The sequence below is a fragment of the Echeneis naucrates genome, chromosome 15 (genome assembly GCF_900963305.1).
Source record: "Echeneis naucrates chromosome 15, fEcheNa1.1, whole genome shotgun sequence".
NCBI classification, from domain to species: Eukaryota; Metazoa; Chordata; class Actinopteri; order Carangiformes; family Echeneidae; genus Echeneis; species Echeneis naucrates.
Window position 1 is genome coordinate 6562826 of NC_042525.1, and position 20258 is coordinate 6583083.

At 43.1% G+C, this 20258-nt stretch overlaps 1 protein-coding gene across 4 annotated transcripts; it reads left to right on the top strand.

The window, feature by feature from the left end:
- Positions 1 to 177: 177 nt before the first annotated feature.
- Positions 178 to 18778, top strand: thbs2a (thrombospondin 2a). 4 transcript variants are annotated; one of them, XM_029521009.1, is made up of 23 exons: positions 178 to 208; positions 3327 to 3395; positions 3588 to 4141; positions 4617 to 4701; positions 6884 to 7083; positions 8270 to 8410; positions 8488 to 8581; positions 8960 to 9130; positions 9847 to 10023; positions 10365 to 10538; positions 10807 to 10934; positions 11032 to 11184; positions 12778 to 12996; positions 13090 to 13197; positions 13281 to 13440; positions 13589 to 13707; positions 13800 to 14034; positions 15125 to 15352; positions 15452 to 15723; positions 15807 to 15904; positions 16105 to 16244; positions 16628 to 16658; positions 17035 to 18778. In XM_029521009.1, exons 2-23 carry the CDS (start codon positions 3329 to 3331, stop codon positions 17036 to 17038), a joined length of 3558 nt encoding a protein of 1185 aa, XP_029376869.1. In that variant the 5' UTR covers positions 178 to 208; positions 3327 to 3328; the 3' UTR covers positions 17039 to 18778. The 4 variants fall into 4 exon arrangements, with proteins under 4 accessions (XP_029376869.1, XP_029376868.1, XP_029376871.1 ...); XM_029521008.1 differs by lacking the exon at positions 178 to 208 and adding an exon at positions 2852 to 3130; XM_029521011.1 differs by lacking the exons at positions 178 to 208; positions 16628 to 16658 and adding an exon at positions 2852 to 3130.
- The last annotated feature ends 1480 nt before the right edge of the window (positions 18779 to 20258 follow it).

A 20258-nucleotide genomic window follows, 5' to 3' on the forward strand; every position in this document is an offset into this window, starting at 1 on the left:
AATCTGTTACTTAACTCCACTGCCAGTAGCATTGCTGCTAGCTTTAAAAAGCTAACTGATCACAAACATTAATTGTGGCGATTTTGGGCAAAAATATGTACCAAGAGCTGCGCTTTCATGGATGTTTCTTTCTTTATCAGACCACATCTGGAGGAGTTTGGGTGGTGATGGAAGATGTAATCAGCACAGTGGCAATCACAAGTGTCAGGTAATAACGTCCACACTTTTGGCTACGCCTGCTTTCATATGGTTGGACAGTACTGGCCACACAGCGCTGAAGGAGCCAGTGGGTGGTATCCTGGAAACATAGACTGTTTATAAAAATGGATGTCAACATTGGGGCTAAAAGGTGAAGGCCATGTGAAATTATTTCAAACCTGCGTTCTATCTAAGGTCCATCAGGGGGCGACGCCACTGGCTGCAAAAAGAAGTCAAATTATGTCGAGGTCTTTGAGAAAAAGAAGTTTTCGTGATGAGTTCATGGTCTAAATCACCACAGGCTAGGACACACAGCATAGAGAGCAGAGAAGGTCAGATCCCCCTCTCTTTCCTCCGCTTTCTCGTCCAAATATGGTTTCTTCTGGTTTCAAAAAACCAACATTGCAACTGCCAATTTACAAACTTGAGGCTTCGAATGGGTGGTTCACAAGCCAACGGGTGACATCACAGCGGGCTGACATTTGGTTGCACATTATGTTTTGTTTTGACAACTTTAGGTTCCAAAAACTTGTAAATAAAAAAAAAACCCAACTAATTTAATTTGGAGGTTACTAGTAATAATGTTGTAACTCACCTCCAGAATAAGTTTAAAATGACAAGGAACAAATTGGTTTTAGAGCATTTTTTTAATTTTTGGAGCAAAATCGCTGTAGTGTCGTAAGACTACAGCAGACACAGGACAGTGACACACTTATTTTGTTTCCCTGCAGATATTTGCATACATACTGTACACTACAGTGCAATGCAAGCGGAGCCGTCATTCCAATTGGGAGATTATGGAAGAATATTTTACAATGCCAGCCATTCCAGCCAAATTGGTTTCATTGGAATTACTCAACTGTTGGCATGATCAACATAAAGGGGGCTTTTTGAAGTAAATCTCAACCAAAAAGACCCATTTCTACCTAACATATGTATTTTCATCATTCCAAAAACCGTAGTAATTTACAGTGTCGCTCTCATGTGTCACTCTCTCGGTACTTTAAACATTTCAGGTGCCAGATTTCCCTTTTGGATTGTGCTCCTGAGTCACACTGAACCCATTTTTGTGTGTGTGTGTGTGCGTGTGTGTTAAAAACATATAAACTTCCACGGTGAAGTCACAGTTTGGAGAAGAGAGCTGGAAACTGGAATTGTTTATCAACTTAACTGACATCAATCACCTTCATTTCATGACTCCTCCACATCCCCGATGTTTGTAGCTTTAACAGAGGAGCGCATGGATCCCTGGCTGTGAACTAGATATTATGCAGGACTGTGGTGTGACTCCAAGTGACCCAGAAAGTTTTCAACAATATCTTAAAAGTGGCAGACTGTGCGTATTCTGTTTTTTGAGCAGCTTGTTTTTGACTATCCTCCTGCTGTGGGACAGTTAGGTTGGAGCTACCTTTTATTCTCTTTGTATTTGTGGATATTACACGACTACCATCTCAGCTAACGTTTGTGCTGTGCTTTCTAAAGCATCTAAGTGATGCTCATTAAAATGCAGATTGTAGAAGTAAAAGGTGGTAGTTGAAGCTGCACGAAGACAGTAATTCTGATTCTGATGTGGTCCAATCGTAGTTCTACTCAAACTGATTCAAACCCATCACAAGAAACTGCAATTGACAGTTTCAACATTTCAGCTTTACCACCTTCTGACAGTTTTAATATCATATTCTCTAGTCAGTGAAGAATGCTTGTATCATCACAAAGCATCCTTATCCTCTAGTATGTCTGAATATCCGCCTACTGCTGTTTCCAATTTCTGTCAGGTTAGTAAATCCGCACTGGTGAAAGGAAATTGCCCCATTTGGTAAGAGACTGTCTGTTCCTCAGCCTCTTCTCCTCTAAATGGAATGCGCATTTCCACTTGACGCAAACCATCTCGGAGCCTATTGGTACTCACAGCGCCTACCCACGTCCAGCCCTACGATCCCTCCACTGGGCTCCAAGAGTGAGACGTCCCCTCAGCTTTTCTCTGCCTGACACCAGCAGAGGGGGGGAAGCCTTGGCAAACACCTGACAATCTCCAGACACAAGACGCCGCTTGCCAGCAAAGTGGAAGCATCCAAAGTATCTATTGCATTGGAGGTCATATTCATGTTCTCTTTTGTCTCACACTGCAGACATTGCTGGAGTTCTCACTGGGAGTTGGAGATATTTTTATACAAAAAAAAGTTATGGCACCTTTTTTGGTCCAAACGCTGTTGTTCACACCTTCCAAATCTTTCAAGAGTCAATCTTTTTAAAAAGTTGTCACCCATGAAATTCAAAGTAAAAACGCACAGTGGATTCTCTAAGAAGGAGAAAAAAAACCCTCCCGTCTCTCTCAGAATGGAAAAAAAAAATCAAACACATATATGAAGCTGCTGCAGCTATTTAATTTGGGTTTTAGTTTATTTATCAACAAAACTTTATCCCTCCAGAGAAAAGCAGCTCTCCTCTCCGCCCCTCCATCCCCGCAAACACACGCACAGTGAAAGTGAACGGGCTGCAGACACAGAGGGAAAGTGGGCTTGATGGGGAGGGCATGTTGGGCACCAGATGACGGGGGGAGGGGGGGGGGGCTCACCGGTGTCTGTGGGTAAGAAAATGACGCCATCGGAAGATAATTATGTAACTGTGTGTCTTACCATCCGATCGCAGACGGCTTTGATTGACAGGCTGTGTGCGAGCCTCCGTATAAGAGGAGGGCGGTGGGAGCCTCCGTCACTGTTGCGCCTCAGCTGCAGCGCACTGTGGATGTAGTAAACCGGGCTGGACTTTACGCTTCTTTTTACGCACGGGCTTTACGGGAGATACCACTTCTCATCACTTCTCATTTTTTATATATATATATATATATATATATATATTGTTATTATTTAGAATTATACTTCCTCAAGTCGGATACCTGGAAAAATAAAAGACAATAAAGTTGCATCGTCAGGTAAGTCACATGGATAGTGCCAGAGGAATTTAATGTTAAATCTAAAATCCTTTTTTCTCCGCATTCGGTTTGACTTCTGATGTTTTCCTTCTCGGCTCGCTCATTGTGTAACTGAGAGGCGCAAGTGCAGACTCAACATTTTAAATGGACGACTCCAAAACTCATGAAAACCCCTTTCTGTTGTGTTTTGAAGCAGATATGATACTCAGGAGAAGCCTCTTCTTGCTGCTCCTGTCAGTTAATTTCCTCCACGCATTACCTGAAGGTAAGTGCAAAACTTCCTCCCTCATAGTATCAATTCCAATTTTTATTTAATAGTCATTCACAGAATTTATTCAGTACCTGAAACTGACTCAGGTGCAACCAAAAGCTTAACTTCCTAAATGTTCTGTTCTGTATGAGCTCTCCTTTTCCCCAGAATAGAAACGTCTATTTGTAATTATTCTCTCATGCATAGATGGTGAGCAAGAGGATGAGATGTCATTCGACTTGTTTGAAATCAGCCACATCTCCCGCAAAACTCTGGGGGCCAAACAGTTCCGGGGCCAAAACTCAGACCTCCCTGCCTACCGCTTCATCCGCTTCGACCACCTTCCCCCAGTGAGCCCCCCCATACTGAAACAAATTCTAAGGCAGATCCAGAACAATGAGGGCTTTGTGTTTGTGGCCAATATACGCCAGGACCGCGCCTCAAGGGGCACCCTGATTGGTTTGGAGGGCCCAGATGGCAGGAGACAGTTTGAGATTGTGTCCAATGGAAGGGCCAACACTCTGGACCTGGTTTACTGGGTGGACGGCTCTCAGAACGTGGTTTCCTTCGAGGATGTGGACCTGTCCGACTCGCAGTGGAAGAATATCACGCTTCATATCCATGGGGAGAACGCAAACCTGTTTGTGGGCTGCAGCCTGATAGACAGCTTCATCCTGGACGAGCCTTTCTACGAGCACCTGCGGGCTGAGGGAAGCCGCATGTATGTTGCCAAAGGATCCATCCGGGAGAACCACTTCAGGGTAAGGCCAAGACTCCGGCTTTTTAGTAACAGCACCAGGATTCCCCGGGAGTGACATCAGTGTGCAATATTTTATCACCGCTAAGAAGTTACAAGACACAAGTCTGCGGTCAACCAGGCGCATAACAGGAGCTCATTTTAAACAGCAGTTTCCAGAAGTAGAGACTTAACATACCCCCTTGTCAACGTGTGGCTCAGTGTTGCTCAGGTCTTTCTGTGTGGAGACGACTCCAGATTTAGACTGTAAATTGCCCCTTGTGTGTAAACACGAGTATGAAAGTCTGCACGGCAACTTCAGGAGTGTACCTCTATGCTCAAGAGTAAACAGGGCCCTTAGACTGATTCTCAATCCACACTTGACATTGGAATAAGTGGGACTAGAAAATGTTCATACTGTATTTAATGTCTGAAGTGTGTTTAAGTAGCCAAAACATATAATAGCCTGCGACTGAGATGTGTGTTTTCTTCCCAAACAGGGCCTTCTGCAGAATGTGCGTTTCATCTTTGACACCTCAGTGGAAGACGTCCTCCAGAGCAGAGACTGCGAGGTCACGAAACAAGGTGAGAGGCGCTCATCTGTTTGAGCCGCAATTTAACCTTAAACTTCCTGCTCTGCTGGAGCAGTGGGAACCAGCCTTTATTTGTGTGATTTTCATAATCCCAAAAGCTGAGTCACAATAATTATATTTACGAACCCTTTTCAAGTCCGATACCTTACAGATGTGACGGGGGGATTCATTCACATGCGATCCCTCAGAGCGCGGTGTCTGTGTTTTGTTAAGTACCAACCGCAGCAAGTTTCCAGACCAAACGGTTCAGCATTCTCACTTGATTTCCTTTTTGTATCGGCATAGTTCGCTAGCTTGCATATTTGATATGTGGCAAGATCTCTCACCATTACTTCATCCTCACGGACACAACAGTATCTGTGCAGTGTGCGTGGTGAACAAAAGGAGATACAGATGCTTACATTTATTTCCCTTGGCAGTGGGCTCTGGATAGTGCCCTGGGAAATAAAATAGAAAAGAGAAAGTGAATGCTGTTGCTGCAGTGCAGGGAGCTTCCACTTCCAGCTGCACACACACACACACACACAGTGAAGTCATGAATTGGCTGATTGGGTTGCTTTTCTCAGCTGAATCTTTGCTTTCATGAGTAATAGTACCTCATGATCCACAGTGGAGCTCACACAAAGAGAGCGAGAGAGGGAATAAAAAACAGCCATCTAAGTAAGTATGCTGAAAATCATCTTTTACAGCAAAGCTAAATGGCCGCCAGGTTTGGCGACCGTGTCTTTGGTTTACTGTGACAAAGCAACCCCTTATGCACAGTTTGCAGGTGTGCATGCGTGTGTGTTTGTGTGTGCTATTCTGTTGCCACATGCAGTGTTTAATTCCGGCTGAATGAGTTTGTTGAGCAAATGTCACAAAGACCTGGACGTTTCCAACATGTTGGCTGGTACCAGAGGAGGTTCTGCACTGGTAGCAATTTTAATGCCAAGAGCCGCTCATAAAGCCGCACGGCCCGCACACTTATAAAGACCGTCATGTTGGACATTAATGAGGAGTATTAAAGCTCCCGAACTTTTTTTCCCCTTCTCTTTTCTTTTAAGTCCTTCCTCTATCTGTTGAGAGAAAATAGAGAACGTCTATCAGGGAGAAAAGAATGTGTAAATGCTTTCACAGACGAGCTAGCACGCGTTCACATGCACACACAGCGTGAAGCCCTCCTGAGATTTGAATGAGTCCAGCAGACTGAAAAGGAAAGAAAACACAGCGCTGGCTACAGTTGGGACAGCGTTGGGCAATTTGGATGACTTCTTGATTTAGAGCCCCTGGCCTGCTATTAATCTTCACCAATTTGCGTTGCAAGATCCAAACCAGTTGCAGATATGTTGTGTGATTTGGCTGAATGACAGGCATTCCAGTGAGCTGTGATATGTGTTGTGTATTTGTTTTTGGTATCATACATTCATAAAGTTCATAGTGAGTAAACTGAGGTGAGTGAGGCATGTGATTTGGGTTCTTGTCTGTCTGTGTTGTACAAAGCTCACAGTTGGCAGTCACGTTCCTCTGGGCTGGACTTCCTGCTGGGCTGGACTTTCCAGATTTTGTGCAAAGAACATTTGGCCTCATTTTGGCCTTCAAACCACCCTGGAGCTGAAATATGAGGTCCGAGTGTAAATCCCTCAGTGTTATCAACGATTGATAAATTCTCTCACCCAAAGGATTCTCACACGTCTCGTGTGATTAGAGAGTCTGTGTTGACATCTAGACAAGAGCAAGTTAAGGGCAGAGCGCAGACTATCTGTGTGGTCACTCCCTTCTGTTTAGTTCATACTGAAAGTGTCCACTTATCAAAATGGTCACAGGGATTTATGACAAGTGTGCGGTTTTCTCATCAGGAAAGGAACACCCAGATTTCTGTCCTCCCGCAGTCAGCCCTGCTGTCGTCTGTGGTAGAAAATTTCAACCATCAGCATTTCAAACAGATATATTTTTCAGCTCAAACCCGAGCAACTGAACATCTGTTTTTGGGCACGCAGTAAACATTGTAATCACAGCATTGTTTTTGATAGAGGAAAACAGGAAATTGATCTGTTCCCTTTGAGTCCTTGAGTTTCACTCATCATACCTCTCAAATATGTTTTCCATCTCCAGTCTGTGTTGCCCGCTCACAGTCCTGTTTTTCTTTTTTCTTTTTTTTTGTCCTTCTTTCCTTCTTTTTTCTGCTGCTGCTCCAGATGATGCTAATATTGTGAGCGAGAGCACAGAAATTGTGGACGTGAGTCCTTCCATCACTACAAACATCATAGGTCAGAAAACAGATGAGACGGGCGCAGATATGTGCGAACGCTCCTGCGAGGAACTGAGCACCATGTTCCAGGAACTCAAAGGCCTGCGAGTCGTCGTCAGTAACCTCATGGATGGCTTGCAGAAAGTGGTAAGTAGTGGACATGACACATGTGTTAACCTGACTGATGCTCTCCTATATGGTGTATATCAACATAATCCCGATTTATGTTTGTTTTAGACAAATTACTGCCTCTTTTACCAGACGTTGCAGGCCAATTTTAGTGATGGATGTCAAATCACCACAATCTGTCTTTGTGTGAGGGAGGAAAATTAACATTTTAGAGTAAATTGACATTTTGGGAAAATAAATCATATAATTCTCAGCAGTCAGGAGGTAAGAGGCCTGAATTAGGTTACTAGGTAACCTACATTGGTTTGAAAGCAAACATTGAGTATCCGCAGAGCTGTTTATAGAGTCGCTCATGATGGCTGAACCCATTTGACTCCTGCTATCTATGGCAGCGTGAGTCAGACAGATTTTACATGTTACATGTGGATATAGGAAGTGCTCCCCTGGCAGCAATGGGTCCAGTCTAATGTCTGGTTGTGTTTAAACAACCCATGTGTTTCCTCTGGGGGCCTCCCAGCAATAAGAGACTGGGCATGAACTTTGGGGGAAAAAAAAAAAAAAAAAATGAACGGCTGTGATGAGAAGGGTCCCCGAGGCTCTTCCAGACCGAGTGGTGTCTTAGATTCAACTGCTGCACACTGCTGCCTCCCTTTTCCATAAGGAGGATGCATGAACACACACACACACACACACACAAATCTTTGGCAGCAGTTTATCAACTGACATTTCCCCAGTTTTCAGGAGTCCAGCCAAAACTCTCTAATTAGGCTGGAGGTTACAAAGTGTTTAACACTTTTCATTGCACTTTTTGACAGAAACATTAAAGTAATAAAAGTTTGTGTACATGTACTTTTATTGAGGTGGTTTAAGTTTTATTTTCTGAGGTTCTCCTCGCTCAGGAGACTTCTCAGAAATGACATCACAGAATAACACTTGACTGTTTATGTACAGTGGTAGTTGTGTGTCTCAGAGAGTTTTGTTTAATGCCATATTCAATATTTAACCTGTCTCTAGCTTCACCCAAAAATAAGTAAAATTTAAGGTAGCATTTCTTTTGCTGGAGCTGGACGCACTATTTTTACATGGCGAAGAGTCGTCTGACATTATTCAGGCAGACAATCACTTTTGAGCAGGTTTATACCTTGAAATGTTCAGTGGAGGGCAGAGTTCTTGTGTCATGGACTGTCTGTTGCTGTATGATCAGACGGAGGAGAACACAGTGCTGATGGAGGCCCTTGCGAAACTGAAGAACTCCAAAGAGAAGAACATGTGCTGGCAGGATGGCCGCCTCTTTGATGATAAGGAGGACTGGGTGGTGGACAGCTGCACCAAGTGTACCTGCCAGGTAGTGCCAAGTCATGAGGATATATGTACAAATTCAGTGACTGATCATCACATAATTCTAATACTCATGGATGGCAGGAGTCCAAGATTGTGTGCCACCAGATTACGTGCCCACCAGTGGCCTGTGCCAGCCCGTCGTTCGTCGATGGCGAGTGCTGCCCTGTGTGCATACGTAAGTACCCAAACTGCCTTCTTTGCTAATGCATCTAGCACACAAACGCAATTACGAATACACATGCACTTTTATGCACACAAGAAATTTTAAATTAATGGTGCAGTACACCATAAAAGCAGTATTCCATGGATATTAAATTTTAATGCTACAGGATTGTTGCAGTCAGATTGTCTTTGTGAGTTAACCTCATAGTTATTGGTCAAAATATTAGACACCCACAATGGCTACCGCAGCTTTTCCAGATGATGTCATGTGATAAACGGGCTGAGATAAAGAATAAAATCAGTTCAGCTGGACTTTTTCTTTCCCAGTACTTTTATGATGTTGCTTTAACAATGAGTACTGTACACATGGGACTGCTTTTATATCTTGCAGCTATAGAAAGTGAGGATGGCTGGTCTCCCTGGTCGGAGTGGACAGAGTGCACGGTCACCTGTGGGACAGGAACTCAACAGAGGGGTCGTTCATGCGATGCAACCAGTAACCCCTGCACCGGACCGTCAATCCAAACCCGCAAGTGCAGCTTGGGCAAATGCGACAGCCGTGGTGAGGATATATTCGGAATAGTTAATCACCTGTCATTCCATGTTCATTTAAAAAGTGATTCCTTAGCATCAGAGATGTTACCTTCAATATATGTGTGTCTCCCTCCGCCACAACTGCTCAGCCACTTAAGATAAAGAAGCAGGGTGATGCACATGAGAGAGAATGTCCACGTTCACGCCTCCACAAATCTGTTGAAAATGCATCCTTCTGAGTAAGGCCGAGAGAAGAGCTGGATCGCATGGTTGGGTTGCAGGGTGTGCCTGGTCAAAGTTAATTCCATATAAATCACTGTCTGAAAGGGTTTTTTCTCCGTGCAATGACTCACCACTGCCAGTCATGCAAAAAAAATTTATTCTAATGAATATGAGGCAAGGGGATGACGATGGGTGGTGGATGCAGAAACTGATGAACCAGGAGTTTGATAAATTGTGAGGTTAGTATCTGTTATTTCTTGCAGCTAACATTATCCTGCATCTGTCCGAGCGGCTGAATCAGTTTAACCGCTGGAGGATAGTTTACCCACAGTGACATAAATACTGGCTCTAGCATCTCAGAAAATGTTTGCAAGAGAGCCATCATCGCCAACATCGCAATTTTTTTCCCGTTTGTGTAAATTACATATGTCTGTACTTATTCGGCCAAATGAAACTCAGGAGGATGATACATGACGTGTTTTGGTGATCCTCTGCCTGATATGCTTGATGTTTGATACCCAGTTCGCCAGGACGGAGGGTGGAGTTTGTGGTCACCGTGGTCATCCTGCTCTGTGACCTGCGGGGAAGGGCAGATCACGCGGATACGCCACTGCAATGCTCCCGTGCCGCAGCTGGGGGGCAAAGACTGCGAAGGAAGTGGCAGAGAGACTCAGCGCTGCACTGCCAAGCCGTGTCCCAGTGAGTATTTCAGCCCAGAACATTCAACAGCAGCATCTCTACTTGAGCAGCAAGCGTCTGTGTTAAAACAACCAGACTTCCTCGTGCCTCATGGCTCCCTTGAGGCAACACTCCCCATGTGTTTTGGCCTCCTGTCCTTTCCGGAAATGTTGACCCAAATCAGCTCAGTATGTTCTCTTGTGGTATTAAGTTCCAGGCTTCTGACTCTGGCTGCTTTTCAGATTTCAGACTCTGAATGTTGACACACTTTTATTTAGAAATTCAGAGGTTAAAACATGTGCGGAACGAGCCGCTTGAGGTGAACGATTAACCTTTGAGCATTTGCGTCTGTATCTTTTTAGTCGATGGTGGTTGGGGTCCCTGGTCCCCGTGGGCAACTTGTTCAGCAACATGCGGAGGGGGCGTCAAAACGCGAACACGCGAGTGCAACAGCCCTCAACCTCAGTACGGCGGCAAGAAGTGTATCGGGGAGGCCAACGACAGCGACAGCTGTAACAAGGCAGAGTGTCCTATTGGTGAGAGCCGTTTATGGTTTTTGCAGTGGTAGCAGCTGAGCCCTGAAAAGCTCAAATTTGAAGAAAACCCAAACCTTTAAAACCTGGTGGGGTCATGTATATATTTTATGCTAGCTGGTTTGGCTTTACCTTCACGTTTCCAGTTGAGATAAAATCCAGTTCAAATGAAAGAGAAATCATTTGGATATGCAGTGTGCAGATTCGTTCTATAATGTTTAAATCAATTTCCTTTGTTTGTATCCATTCGTGTCATCTAAATCTCTTGCAGATGGCTGTCTGTCTAACCCGTGCTTTGGGGGAGTGGACTGCAACAGCTCTCCAGATGGCTCCTGGGAGTGCGGTCCGTGCCCTGCTGGTTTCCGTGGAAATGGTACCCACTGTGAAGACATTAATGAGGTAAAAGTTCCTGTTTTTCTTCGGCGCATAAACAACAGAGTTCATTTATGGAAAGATTTGTTTGCATCTTACTGAAGCTTTTCATTCCCTCCGCCAGTGCGATATGGTCTCTGATGTTTGTTACAAAGTCAGTGGAACGCAACGCTGCGTCAACACCGATCCAGGTTTCCATTGCCTGCCTTGCCCGAAGCGCTACAAGGGCACGCAGCCCTTTGGTATGGGTGTGGAGGCTGCCAAGAAGAACAAACAGGTGGGTTGAACGGACTCATTCAGCCCCAGTAACAAACGATTGATTGGATGCCATTCAAACTCAACTAACTTGCGAAGACGTGAAAGACCGATGTGGTAAAAAATAAATAAATAAATAAATAAACAATGAAGGCCTGTATAGGTAGATTTTTTTAAAGACAGTTTTTTGTTTTGTTTTTTTTTTCTATGTCACATCCAAATTTATGAATGAAAGTAGCATCTAGGGTGATTTATAAGTATCACTCTTAAAGTGAGAGCGCACATATTGGAGGGGAGGCTCTCGGCCAGCATATGACATTATTGTGACTCACCTTCACTCAGTTACAACAAGCAGGAGGTGAAGTAGGGAACCCTTAATAACAAGCATAGATACATTAATACAAATCGAATCATCACCACTATTTCTTAACATGCATTATCAACAATCCTTAACGTCACGATACAATATGGACCACAGTGCAGAAGAAACTTCAGCCAATATTCTTGGTGTTAAAGTATCTGAACTGTAAGAGTGAGTATTATGTATCCCCGCGCATCACTGCGGCTAAATAATAACTATCAAAAACAATGTATGCTTAGACTCAGCGATTTTAAACACCAATAAAATAACACAAGTGTTCTACTTCTGGTTCAAAGTCAGGATCTGACAGAAGAGCAGCTTATTAACACTGACATGCGGAAATATTTAAGGTTTTATGGCTTTTCTGTGGTGTTTGCCACCAATAAGTGCTCACTCAGCAACACGTTCCCAAGATGTTTTTTAGGAAAACATCTTTCCAGCAAGTGTTGGGAAGCTCACGTCCCTCTAACTCCTCTCGGCGTGCAGACAGACATTATGTTTCCTATGGGCTACAGGTATCGTTTTTTTACTTTCAATGCAGGATCAGACCCCAATTTTTTTCTTTATCCAGCAGCTCTTTCAAACCTTTTAAACTTTGTTTCCACTTTCCACTTCTGTCCTTAATTTTATAACCATATCTCAAGTAATATGACACGTCATATATGCCGTATTGCCTATTTGACTGGAACACACTATTTTCTGCTCCCCTGTGATCACTAAATTCGCATAGTTCCTGGAAAACTGGCAAACTTACCAAACCTTTCTGAGCAGCACTTGCACAACATCCTTCATCAAGCACTTTCTCCCTCTTTGGCTTCTGCAGCTGCTTGTCTTTGATTTGATGCCCCAATTTTGCAAATTGATTTGGGGGAAAAAGGGAACTGTCTCATCACTGGTGTTAAGGGGCTCTATTTCATAGTTTGGATCAAAGAAAGGCCTGTTTTTGCTGTCATTTTCTGCCCTTTGAGCACATGGAGTGGCATCCAAACTGGAGTCATTCTTCATCTACCGGTAATGACTGGCAGCTGTGAATACCTAGCACTGCAGTAAAAGGGGCAACAGTGGGTCGTGGTGGGACTTCTATGCCCTCAAGACCTCCAATATTTTTGGCCTTGTCCAAAATCTCCTCCTTTGGAGTGGCTCCCACTCTTGGCTTCAGAAGCTGAAAAAACAAAATGGAAACTATGTGAAACTGTGTGTCCTTGATAGCGGATGTGGTTGTTGACGAGTCTCTTTTTTTTTTTTTTTCTTCAGGTGTGTGAGCCAGAAAACCCATGCAAGGACAAGACCCACAACTGTCACAAGTACGCTGAGTGTATCTACATCAGCCACTTTAGTGACCCAATGTACAAGTGTGAATGTAGGACTGGGTATGCTGGAGATGGCTTCATTTGTGGAGAAGACTCAGATTTGGATGGCTGGCCCAATCAGAACCTCGTGTGTGGCGCCAACGCCACTTACCACTGCAAAAAGGTATTTTGATTCCTAACCCGAACCCTTCATCGTTTCATCCTGTGCTGCCTTTTCTGCAGTGACACTAAACTCTTCTGTCTGAAAACTTTCCAGGACAACTGCCCAAATCTTCCTAACTCTGGACAAGAAGACTTTGACAAAGACGGTCAAGGAGACGCTTGTGACAAGGACGACGACAACGATGGAATCCTTGATGAGAGGGTACGAAACTTTGAACATTTATTTTGGGATTATTTTCATTCCAGACAAAGAATTCTCTAACAAATGTTTACTGTCCACCACAGGACAACTGTGCCCTCCTTTACAATCCTCGTCAGTTTGACTTTGACAAAGATGAGGTGGGTGACCGATGCGACAACTGTCCGTATGAACACAATCCGGCCCAGATAGACACCGACCACAATGGAGAAGGGGATGCCTGTGCAGTGGACATTGATGGAGATGGTAAAATAAACAAGTCTAAATGAATAAATATCATAATCAATCTGCCAATAGCAGCTGAATATTATATATTGTATTTATACCTTAACTTCTAAAGAAAATTATAACATTATGTGTCAACTTTTTTTATTTGTGTTGTTGTTGTTCTAAGACATCATGAATGAAAACGACAACTGCCCCTATGTGTACAACACCGACCAGAAGGACACTGACATGGATGGAGTTGGTGATCAGTGTGACAACTGTCCGCTGCTCCATAACCCTGACCAGGTACTGTGCCACGCTGCATGTAACGACACACTCCAATACAAGAGCTGAAACAGGAAGCTGTTGCACTGTTAAAACTTGTATTCATCCAACAGACTGACGTTGACAACGACCTGGTTGGAGATCAGTGTGACAACAACCAGGACATCGATGAAGACGGCCACCAGAACAACCTGGACAATTGTCCCTATGTGGCCAATGCTAACCAGGCTGACCACGACAAGGACGGCAAAGGAGACGCGTGTGACTACGACGATGATAATGACGGTATACCCGACGACAAGGACAACTGCCGGCTAACGCCCAACGCAGACCAGCTGGACTCTGACGGTGAGCATTTGATGATTAAAGAGTTTAACAGCTGCAAAGTCAGCCGGGTTCCATGTGACTCCGGCTGTTGATGGTAGTAAAGCAAAAAAGCATGCTAGCTTCTGCAGGACCGAAAATGGAGAAAACAAAAATGAGATAAGTGTGAAAAAGTAATTTAATTATTACAATAATCATTAGTCAAAATCACCATGACAGAGTGCTCAAATCCACCTTAATCAGTTATAAATGACTTATGTTAAGATTTGCAGAGTAACAGCATTTAAACCTTTTAGGCAAATGTCTACTACTACATGTGTGTGTCTAGGCACTTAAATGATTGTTTGTCTGTTTTGACTTAAAATTAAGTCATTATTTACTTTATGAGATATGAGAGAATTATTGAGCAGCAGCTTTCACAGGGTCAGTGACTCTGGCTGGCATGGGTGATGTCATTGTGCATGACTTCAGTGAGCCGTCCAGGAGGGCACATGTCAGACCATGAAGTTTTTCTTTCCCTAAGGTTGTTTTTTTTTTGCTCGTGACAAATCCACAGTGCCAAAATGAAGCAGGGTCACCTTGAGTTTGTACAGCTGTCTATAACTGGAAACAGACCACGAAGGAGGAAGGCCTTGGACGCTCTTCACAGCTCGTTAGATAGCGTTTATTTGATAGAATCGTTTTAGCCCCTTGTGTGAAATAACAACGATGTTGACAGAAAGCAGCGCGCTACCTCCACACAGTGTCCTTCATTAGCAACTGGCATCCTTTCCACTGTGAGCTCCCGGCCGGCTGTCTGGTTCTAATAGACGCCAGGCTTCAGATAGTTACAAGTATTAGTGGAAGTTGTCACAGCATGAAAAGATGGTTGATTTGCCTTAGTCGTTATTGGCAACGGTATTAAAGCCAATTTCCTGAAAGTAATTGCTATTTTTTCCATTCATTTTCAATGCTAACTTAGACCAGCTCTTCGCCGCTCGCAGTAGTGGAAGCATTATGGCATTCACATTAGTGGCTATAAAAATCTTTCCAACCTAACTCTGTATCATGCATGTATAATTTAATTTAATTTTATGTAATTTTTTTTTTTTTTTTGCTTTATCTCTTTAAACAGGCGACGGAAGAGGGGATGCCTGCAAAGATGACTTTGACAATGACAGCATCCCAGATTTTCTCGATGTGTGTCCAGAGAACAATGCCATCAGTGCCACTGACTTCAGGAAGTTCCAGATGGTCCACCTGGATCCCAAGGGAACCACTCAAATTGATCCCAACTGGGTGGTCAGACACCAGGGCAAAGAGCTGGTCCAGACTGCCAACTCTGACCCAGGCATCGCAGTAGGTGAGCAGCACGCACACAGTCCAGCTCCCACAAGCTTTAAAAGAGCTTTGAATCTGTCAAGCTGTGCAGTCCTAACAGCTTCTTTTGTCACCGTCACAGGCTTTGATCAGTTCAACGCCGTGGACTTCAGTGGGACGATGTACGTGAACACGGACAGAGATGATGACTATGCTGGCTTTGTGTTCGGCTACCAGTCCAGCGGGCGCTTTTATGTGGTGATGTGGAAGCAGATCACACAGACATACTGGGAGGACAAGCCCTCCAAGGCCTTTGGCATCTCTGGCGTTTCGCTCAAAGTCGTCAACTCAACCACTGGCACAGGAGAAAACCTCAGGAATGCTTTGTGGCATACGGGCAACACTCCCGGACAGGTGGGCTGCAGCTGAAACACTGATGGTCGGTTTTAAAAACCACAGCAGCTTTAACGCTCTGTATTATGAACTACTTTATATAGGTGCGTACTCTGTGGCACGACCCCAAAAACATTGGCTGGAAGGACTACACAGCATACAGGTGGCATCTCATCCACAGACCAAAGACTGGATTTATAAGGTAAGAAAACTCCACCGGAACAAGACGAGCTGTTGTTTCAGTGCTACGCAACTTTGATTGAAGGTCTACAAACAGCAACAATATATAATCTGGTAATTATGTTAGTTATCATATCCCTGGAAATAGGCACACTTCACTGCAGACAGAACTGTGATCTCTCAGAACCTTATTGAAGTTCCTGTTCGTCTTGTATCTTGCAGGGTTGTGGTCTATGAAGGTAAACAGATCATGGCTGACTCAGGGCCAATTTATGACAAGACTTTTGCCGGAGGAAGGTTAGGCTTATTTGTCTTCTCGCAAGAGCTGGTGTTCTTCTCTGACCTCAAGTATGAGTGCAGAGGTAAGTAAAAATGCTTTTGTCACTACAAAGTTTCACCCACCCATATATGACCTATGTGCACATGTATGGTGTTAAAAAAAATGTGAACGTTAATGTAGCAGATGTTATCTTGTGCCAAAAAGTGTCCCATAAATTATTTTTTTTTTATTGGGTTGGGAAGTTTAAATTATTCTGGCAGCCATAATTTGATGTTGCATGTTTAAGAGATGGCTGCACTAAGTGTGTATCTATCTTTACATGTGCATTTTATGTGTATGTAATGTTGGCACGTGCACATATTTCAAAATATGGCCCGACGTTACATACTGGGGGAGGAACTATCTCCATGTTTGGATAATGTGAGTAAAGTCATCAAATCTTCCAACATCTTTTTTAAATCTCAGATAAACCGGAGTTCCCAACAGTGTTCACAAGGTAATAATAAAGGTGGTGGTGGTGGTGGTGGTGAGAAAGGTTCTGTGTTTTGTGTTGGCTGAAGCAAAAAAAAACAAAGTCACGCTTTATTGTTCCTGCCTGTCAGCTTGCCTGTGTACAATGGCGCAGATGCATTGTGGAAGGCCTTGTGTTCTGGTCCAAGGACTCCAGGTCTTCTGTTGTGTGCTAAACTGTGGAAAATGAGCCGACAGTCTTTTCACAATCGCAGCCGTGTGACTGCAAACACGCTTTAAACACGCTTTATGAAATGTTGGTGTTGTTGCACTTTGTGCGAATCTCACTGATTGTCCTAGTTTTGGTTCTGAATGTGGCCAGAATGGAAGTTTTACTCTCTCAATCTTCAACCTTTCCACAGATAACTGAATCAACAGAAAAACAGCAGAAGGCAAAAGGCAAGAATCTCTCAAAGTAAACATTACGTCATCACTAAATCCTTTTCGACGTAAGTGAGACTTTCCATCCTTTTTCCGTGTTTGGCCCTTGATCCATCCACCGAAGAGATTTCAGTTTTCCCAGTGACAGTTCCCAAGCTGGGGAAGAGAAACTGATGGGAGTGAACGACTTAAAAAACAAAAAGGCTCTGGAGAGTACCTAATTATAACTTGTATAACTATGCCTACATTTTAAATGATTCAATGTACAACCACTTACACGATGTATGTGCTTTCCAGCGGTGTCTTAGTTCTAACTACTTGTAAGTGACTCAGTTCTTCTATTTTTTCTCCTTTTTTTTATGTTTTGTTCTGTTTGGGATTTAAAGGCTCACTCGTGGCTTCTCTTCTGCAGAGCTGATCATAATGTCAAACAAACATTAATTGTAACCAAAGCATAATCACTTAGCTGTCTGAAGTACATTACTATTTCTCTTCATCCTTTCCATCCTGAGGCTTTCTTTTTTCTTTTTCTTTTTCTTTTTTTTTTGGTTTTTGTCAATGGAGAACGTGAATGAACGATTTAATTAAGCCATTTTAGTCAGTGCCAAAGATGTTTATACTAAGTCTGTATAATAATTCCTTTTGTAAATTATTTATGCCCTGCTTGTTCGTTTTGCATTTTATGCTTGTAAATATTTATTTATTTGTTTACACTGACAAAGCACACAATTGAATATCACAAACACGAAGATAACACATTCGAGCTTAACGGTTCTTTTTTTTTTTTTGTCAAGCACTTCCTTAACTTGTTAGTCCTTCATATCTTTTAGACAAACTGCAATGTAAGGCTTTCGGAAAGGATAAACATCAGCTGCTTGTTAAATAATCACATATGTAAACACAGTGTGTGTTTATGTATGTGACAGTAGCTGCCAGAGAATAAATTCTGGTGGGATGTGTATGTTAAAAAGGCATCTGTGTTTATTTCCATGGCCATCCAGACAGGGCTTTATTGTCCTCAGAGTGATATATCACTTGGGTACATGTGGAACATTTTTCAGTTCTCGTCTTTCTGAGCTTATAAATGCCCCGCTACTTAAATTGGATGCATATTGAGCTACTGGCAAGAGTTCCTCAATGCCTTATATTTGTAATGCATCTACAAAAAAAAAAACAACAAAAGTTAGTCTGAACTGTTTCATTTAAACAGAACTGCAGTTCCAGTGTCAGATTCCCAGTTAATCAAATGTTGTGTGCCAAGCACGGAGTGATGGATCACGTCTGAAGTGCAACCGTCATTATGTGTCATGAAGATCCAGCGCAGTGAAAACATTTTTATGCAAATGAATGCATCATCCATATGCTTGTCATAATTATCTCCTATGGATGTGGTGAATCCAGATGACGGCCTCTGAAAACAGGTGTGACTGCGTTTTGTGTTCAGCTTTGCTGTCTTATTCCTGTCCTTTAGTGTTTGGTTTCCATCTTGTTCATTTTGTTGAGAGTTTGCGATGCACAAAATTACATTTTTTTCTTTTTTTTTTTGTATACATGTGTTGTTGGATAAATGTTCTACAAATATTAGTGTAAGATTTTTCTGTTTCCTAAATAAATCACTTGTACACAATTCTGTTGCTAAGTATTGAGAAACTATCCAAATATAAATACTGTCATTTAATGCATTATTCGCACAGTATGCTAGCTTAAAAAATACATTTGAAAGCATATGGCTGGTGTTCATTCATATTTTTGTTTATGTCCACGAATGCCTGTCTGAGGCTCTCTGACCCAAACTCATTAGTGCTTGTAAATCTTTAAATATCTGCCACACAAAAAGGCTTATGAATTCCCATAAACAGCAGAGCACTAGGTTTTAGCATATGTTACTCAAAGAGGAATAGATTATACAAATATTATTTTACAAGTATTTTCTGTGCTGGATGAATCCATGATGTAAAAAAAAAAATGGCTGTTGAGAGTGAAGAAATACAGAAAATTGAAAATAAATTCAAGAAAAGACGCATTTAAACGTGTCGACAGGTGAAGAGTTACATTAATTTATCTGTTAATCAGTTTGGCATCAAATTTGCTTGAGGGATCTCTGAGACATCACAATATTCCCATCCAGCAGTACAGGAGGAAATGTGAGCTTCAAAGAAAATCTCCCTCCAAGGTCAGTTCTTCAAATATCCTTCATGGCCACATAAAATTAGAACCAGGCTTTTGTGATCGTGTAACACTGAGTTTTCAGAGTCCCACAGTTTCAAGAGACCAAAAGGTTTTTTGCCAAATCTGAAGTTTGTCTCCCAGCGCAGACACCAGGGAGGGAAGCGGTTAAGTCGACGATGGCGAGGCCAGGAAAAAAATGCGCTCTTAGGGAAAATGGGGAAGTCAAAAAAAACTTGCTGTTGTAGCTCTGTGGCGGAGATATTTGGGCCGAGTCTCTTGGAACAGTCCACGTGGCACACACCGGGGATTGGCTATATGGGTCTGGCACTGGTGGCTGGTTCGAAGCCCAGAGCACGTTCCAGGGCGGTTCATACGGCGCTGCCAGAGGATGTCAATGTGTGACACAGTAAACCGGCATTTTCTGCTGAGACAACAGTTTCACAACCAGCAGGCATTCTGTAAGGAGGAACAACCTCAAACAAACTGGCAGCAATTAACTGGAAGGGCATCGAGGAGCGATCACTTTTCATCAGTGGGTTTTCAGGAATGTGACAAATTGAATAGAAAAACAAAAGGTGGGGGGGGGGTTGCACTGACCCCGGGGACGAGGACATCACCGCTGAATGAGTTAAAGATCAGACAGTTTTGTGTGTTTATCTGGAGGTACAAATGTGGAGTTTGGCACCTGTTAGTTTTAACATCACAGAGAGACACACAAAAGGCTGAGGACGGAGCAGGGAAGCTAATGATTCAAATAGAAGTTTAAAAGGAGAACCACTCTGTGGGTGATGTTCCCTCTCTGTCACACATGTGTGAAATACCAGCTCCTCCAACGCTGGGCGACTGTATCCCCTCTGGCTGACTCTCTCTTTGCTTTATGCCGAATTCTTCATGTCATCCGCTTATGTAACTGCATGAGAGTAAAAAGCTGGTAAATATCCTCAGAAACTGGGGTAATTTATGAAGTTTTATGTGAAATATTAAGTCACTGCTGTTACAACACCAAAGATGGATCTGGTCTTTGGATGCGGATGCA

Excerpts from the sequence above, each read along its gene's own strand:
- thbs2a (XM_029521009.1), top strand. The coding sequence starts at position 3,329 with ATGATACTCAGGAGAAGCCTCTTCTTGCTGCTCCTGTCAGTTAATTTC. Across the intron at positions 8,411-8,487 it reads GCACCAAGTGTACCTGCCAG|GAGTCCAAGATTGTGTGCCA; the intron begins GTAGTGCCAAGT and ends CATGGATGGCAG. Across the intron at positions 10,539-10,806 it reads CAAGGCAGAGTGTCCTATTG|ATGGCTGTCTGTCTAACCCG; the intron begins GTGAGAGCCGTT and ends AATCTCTTGCAG.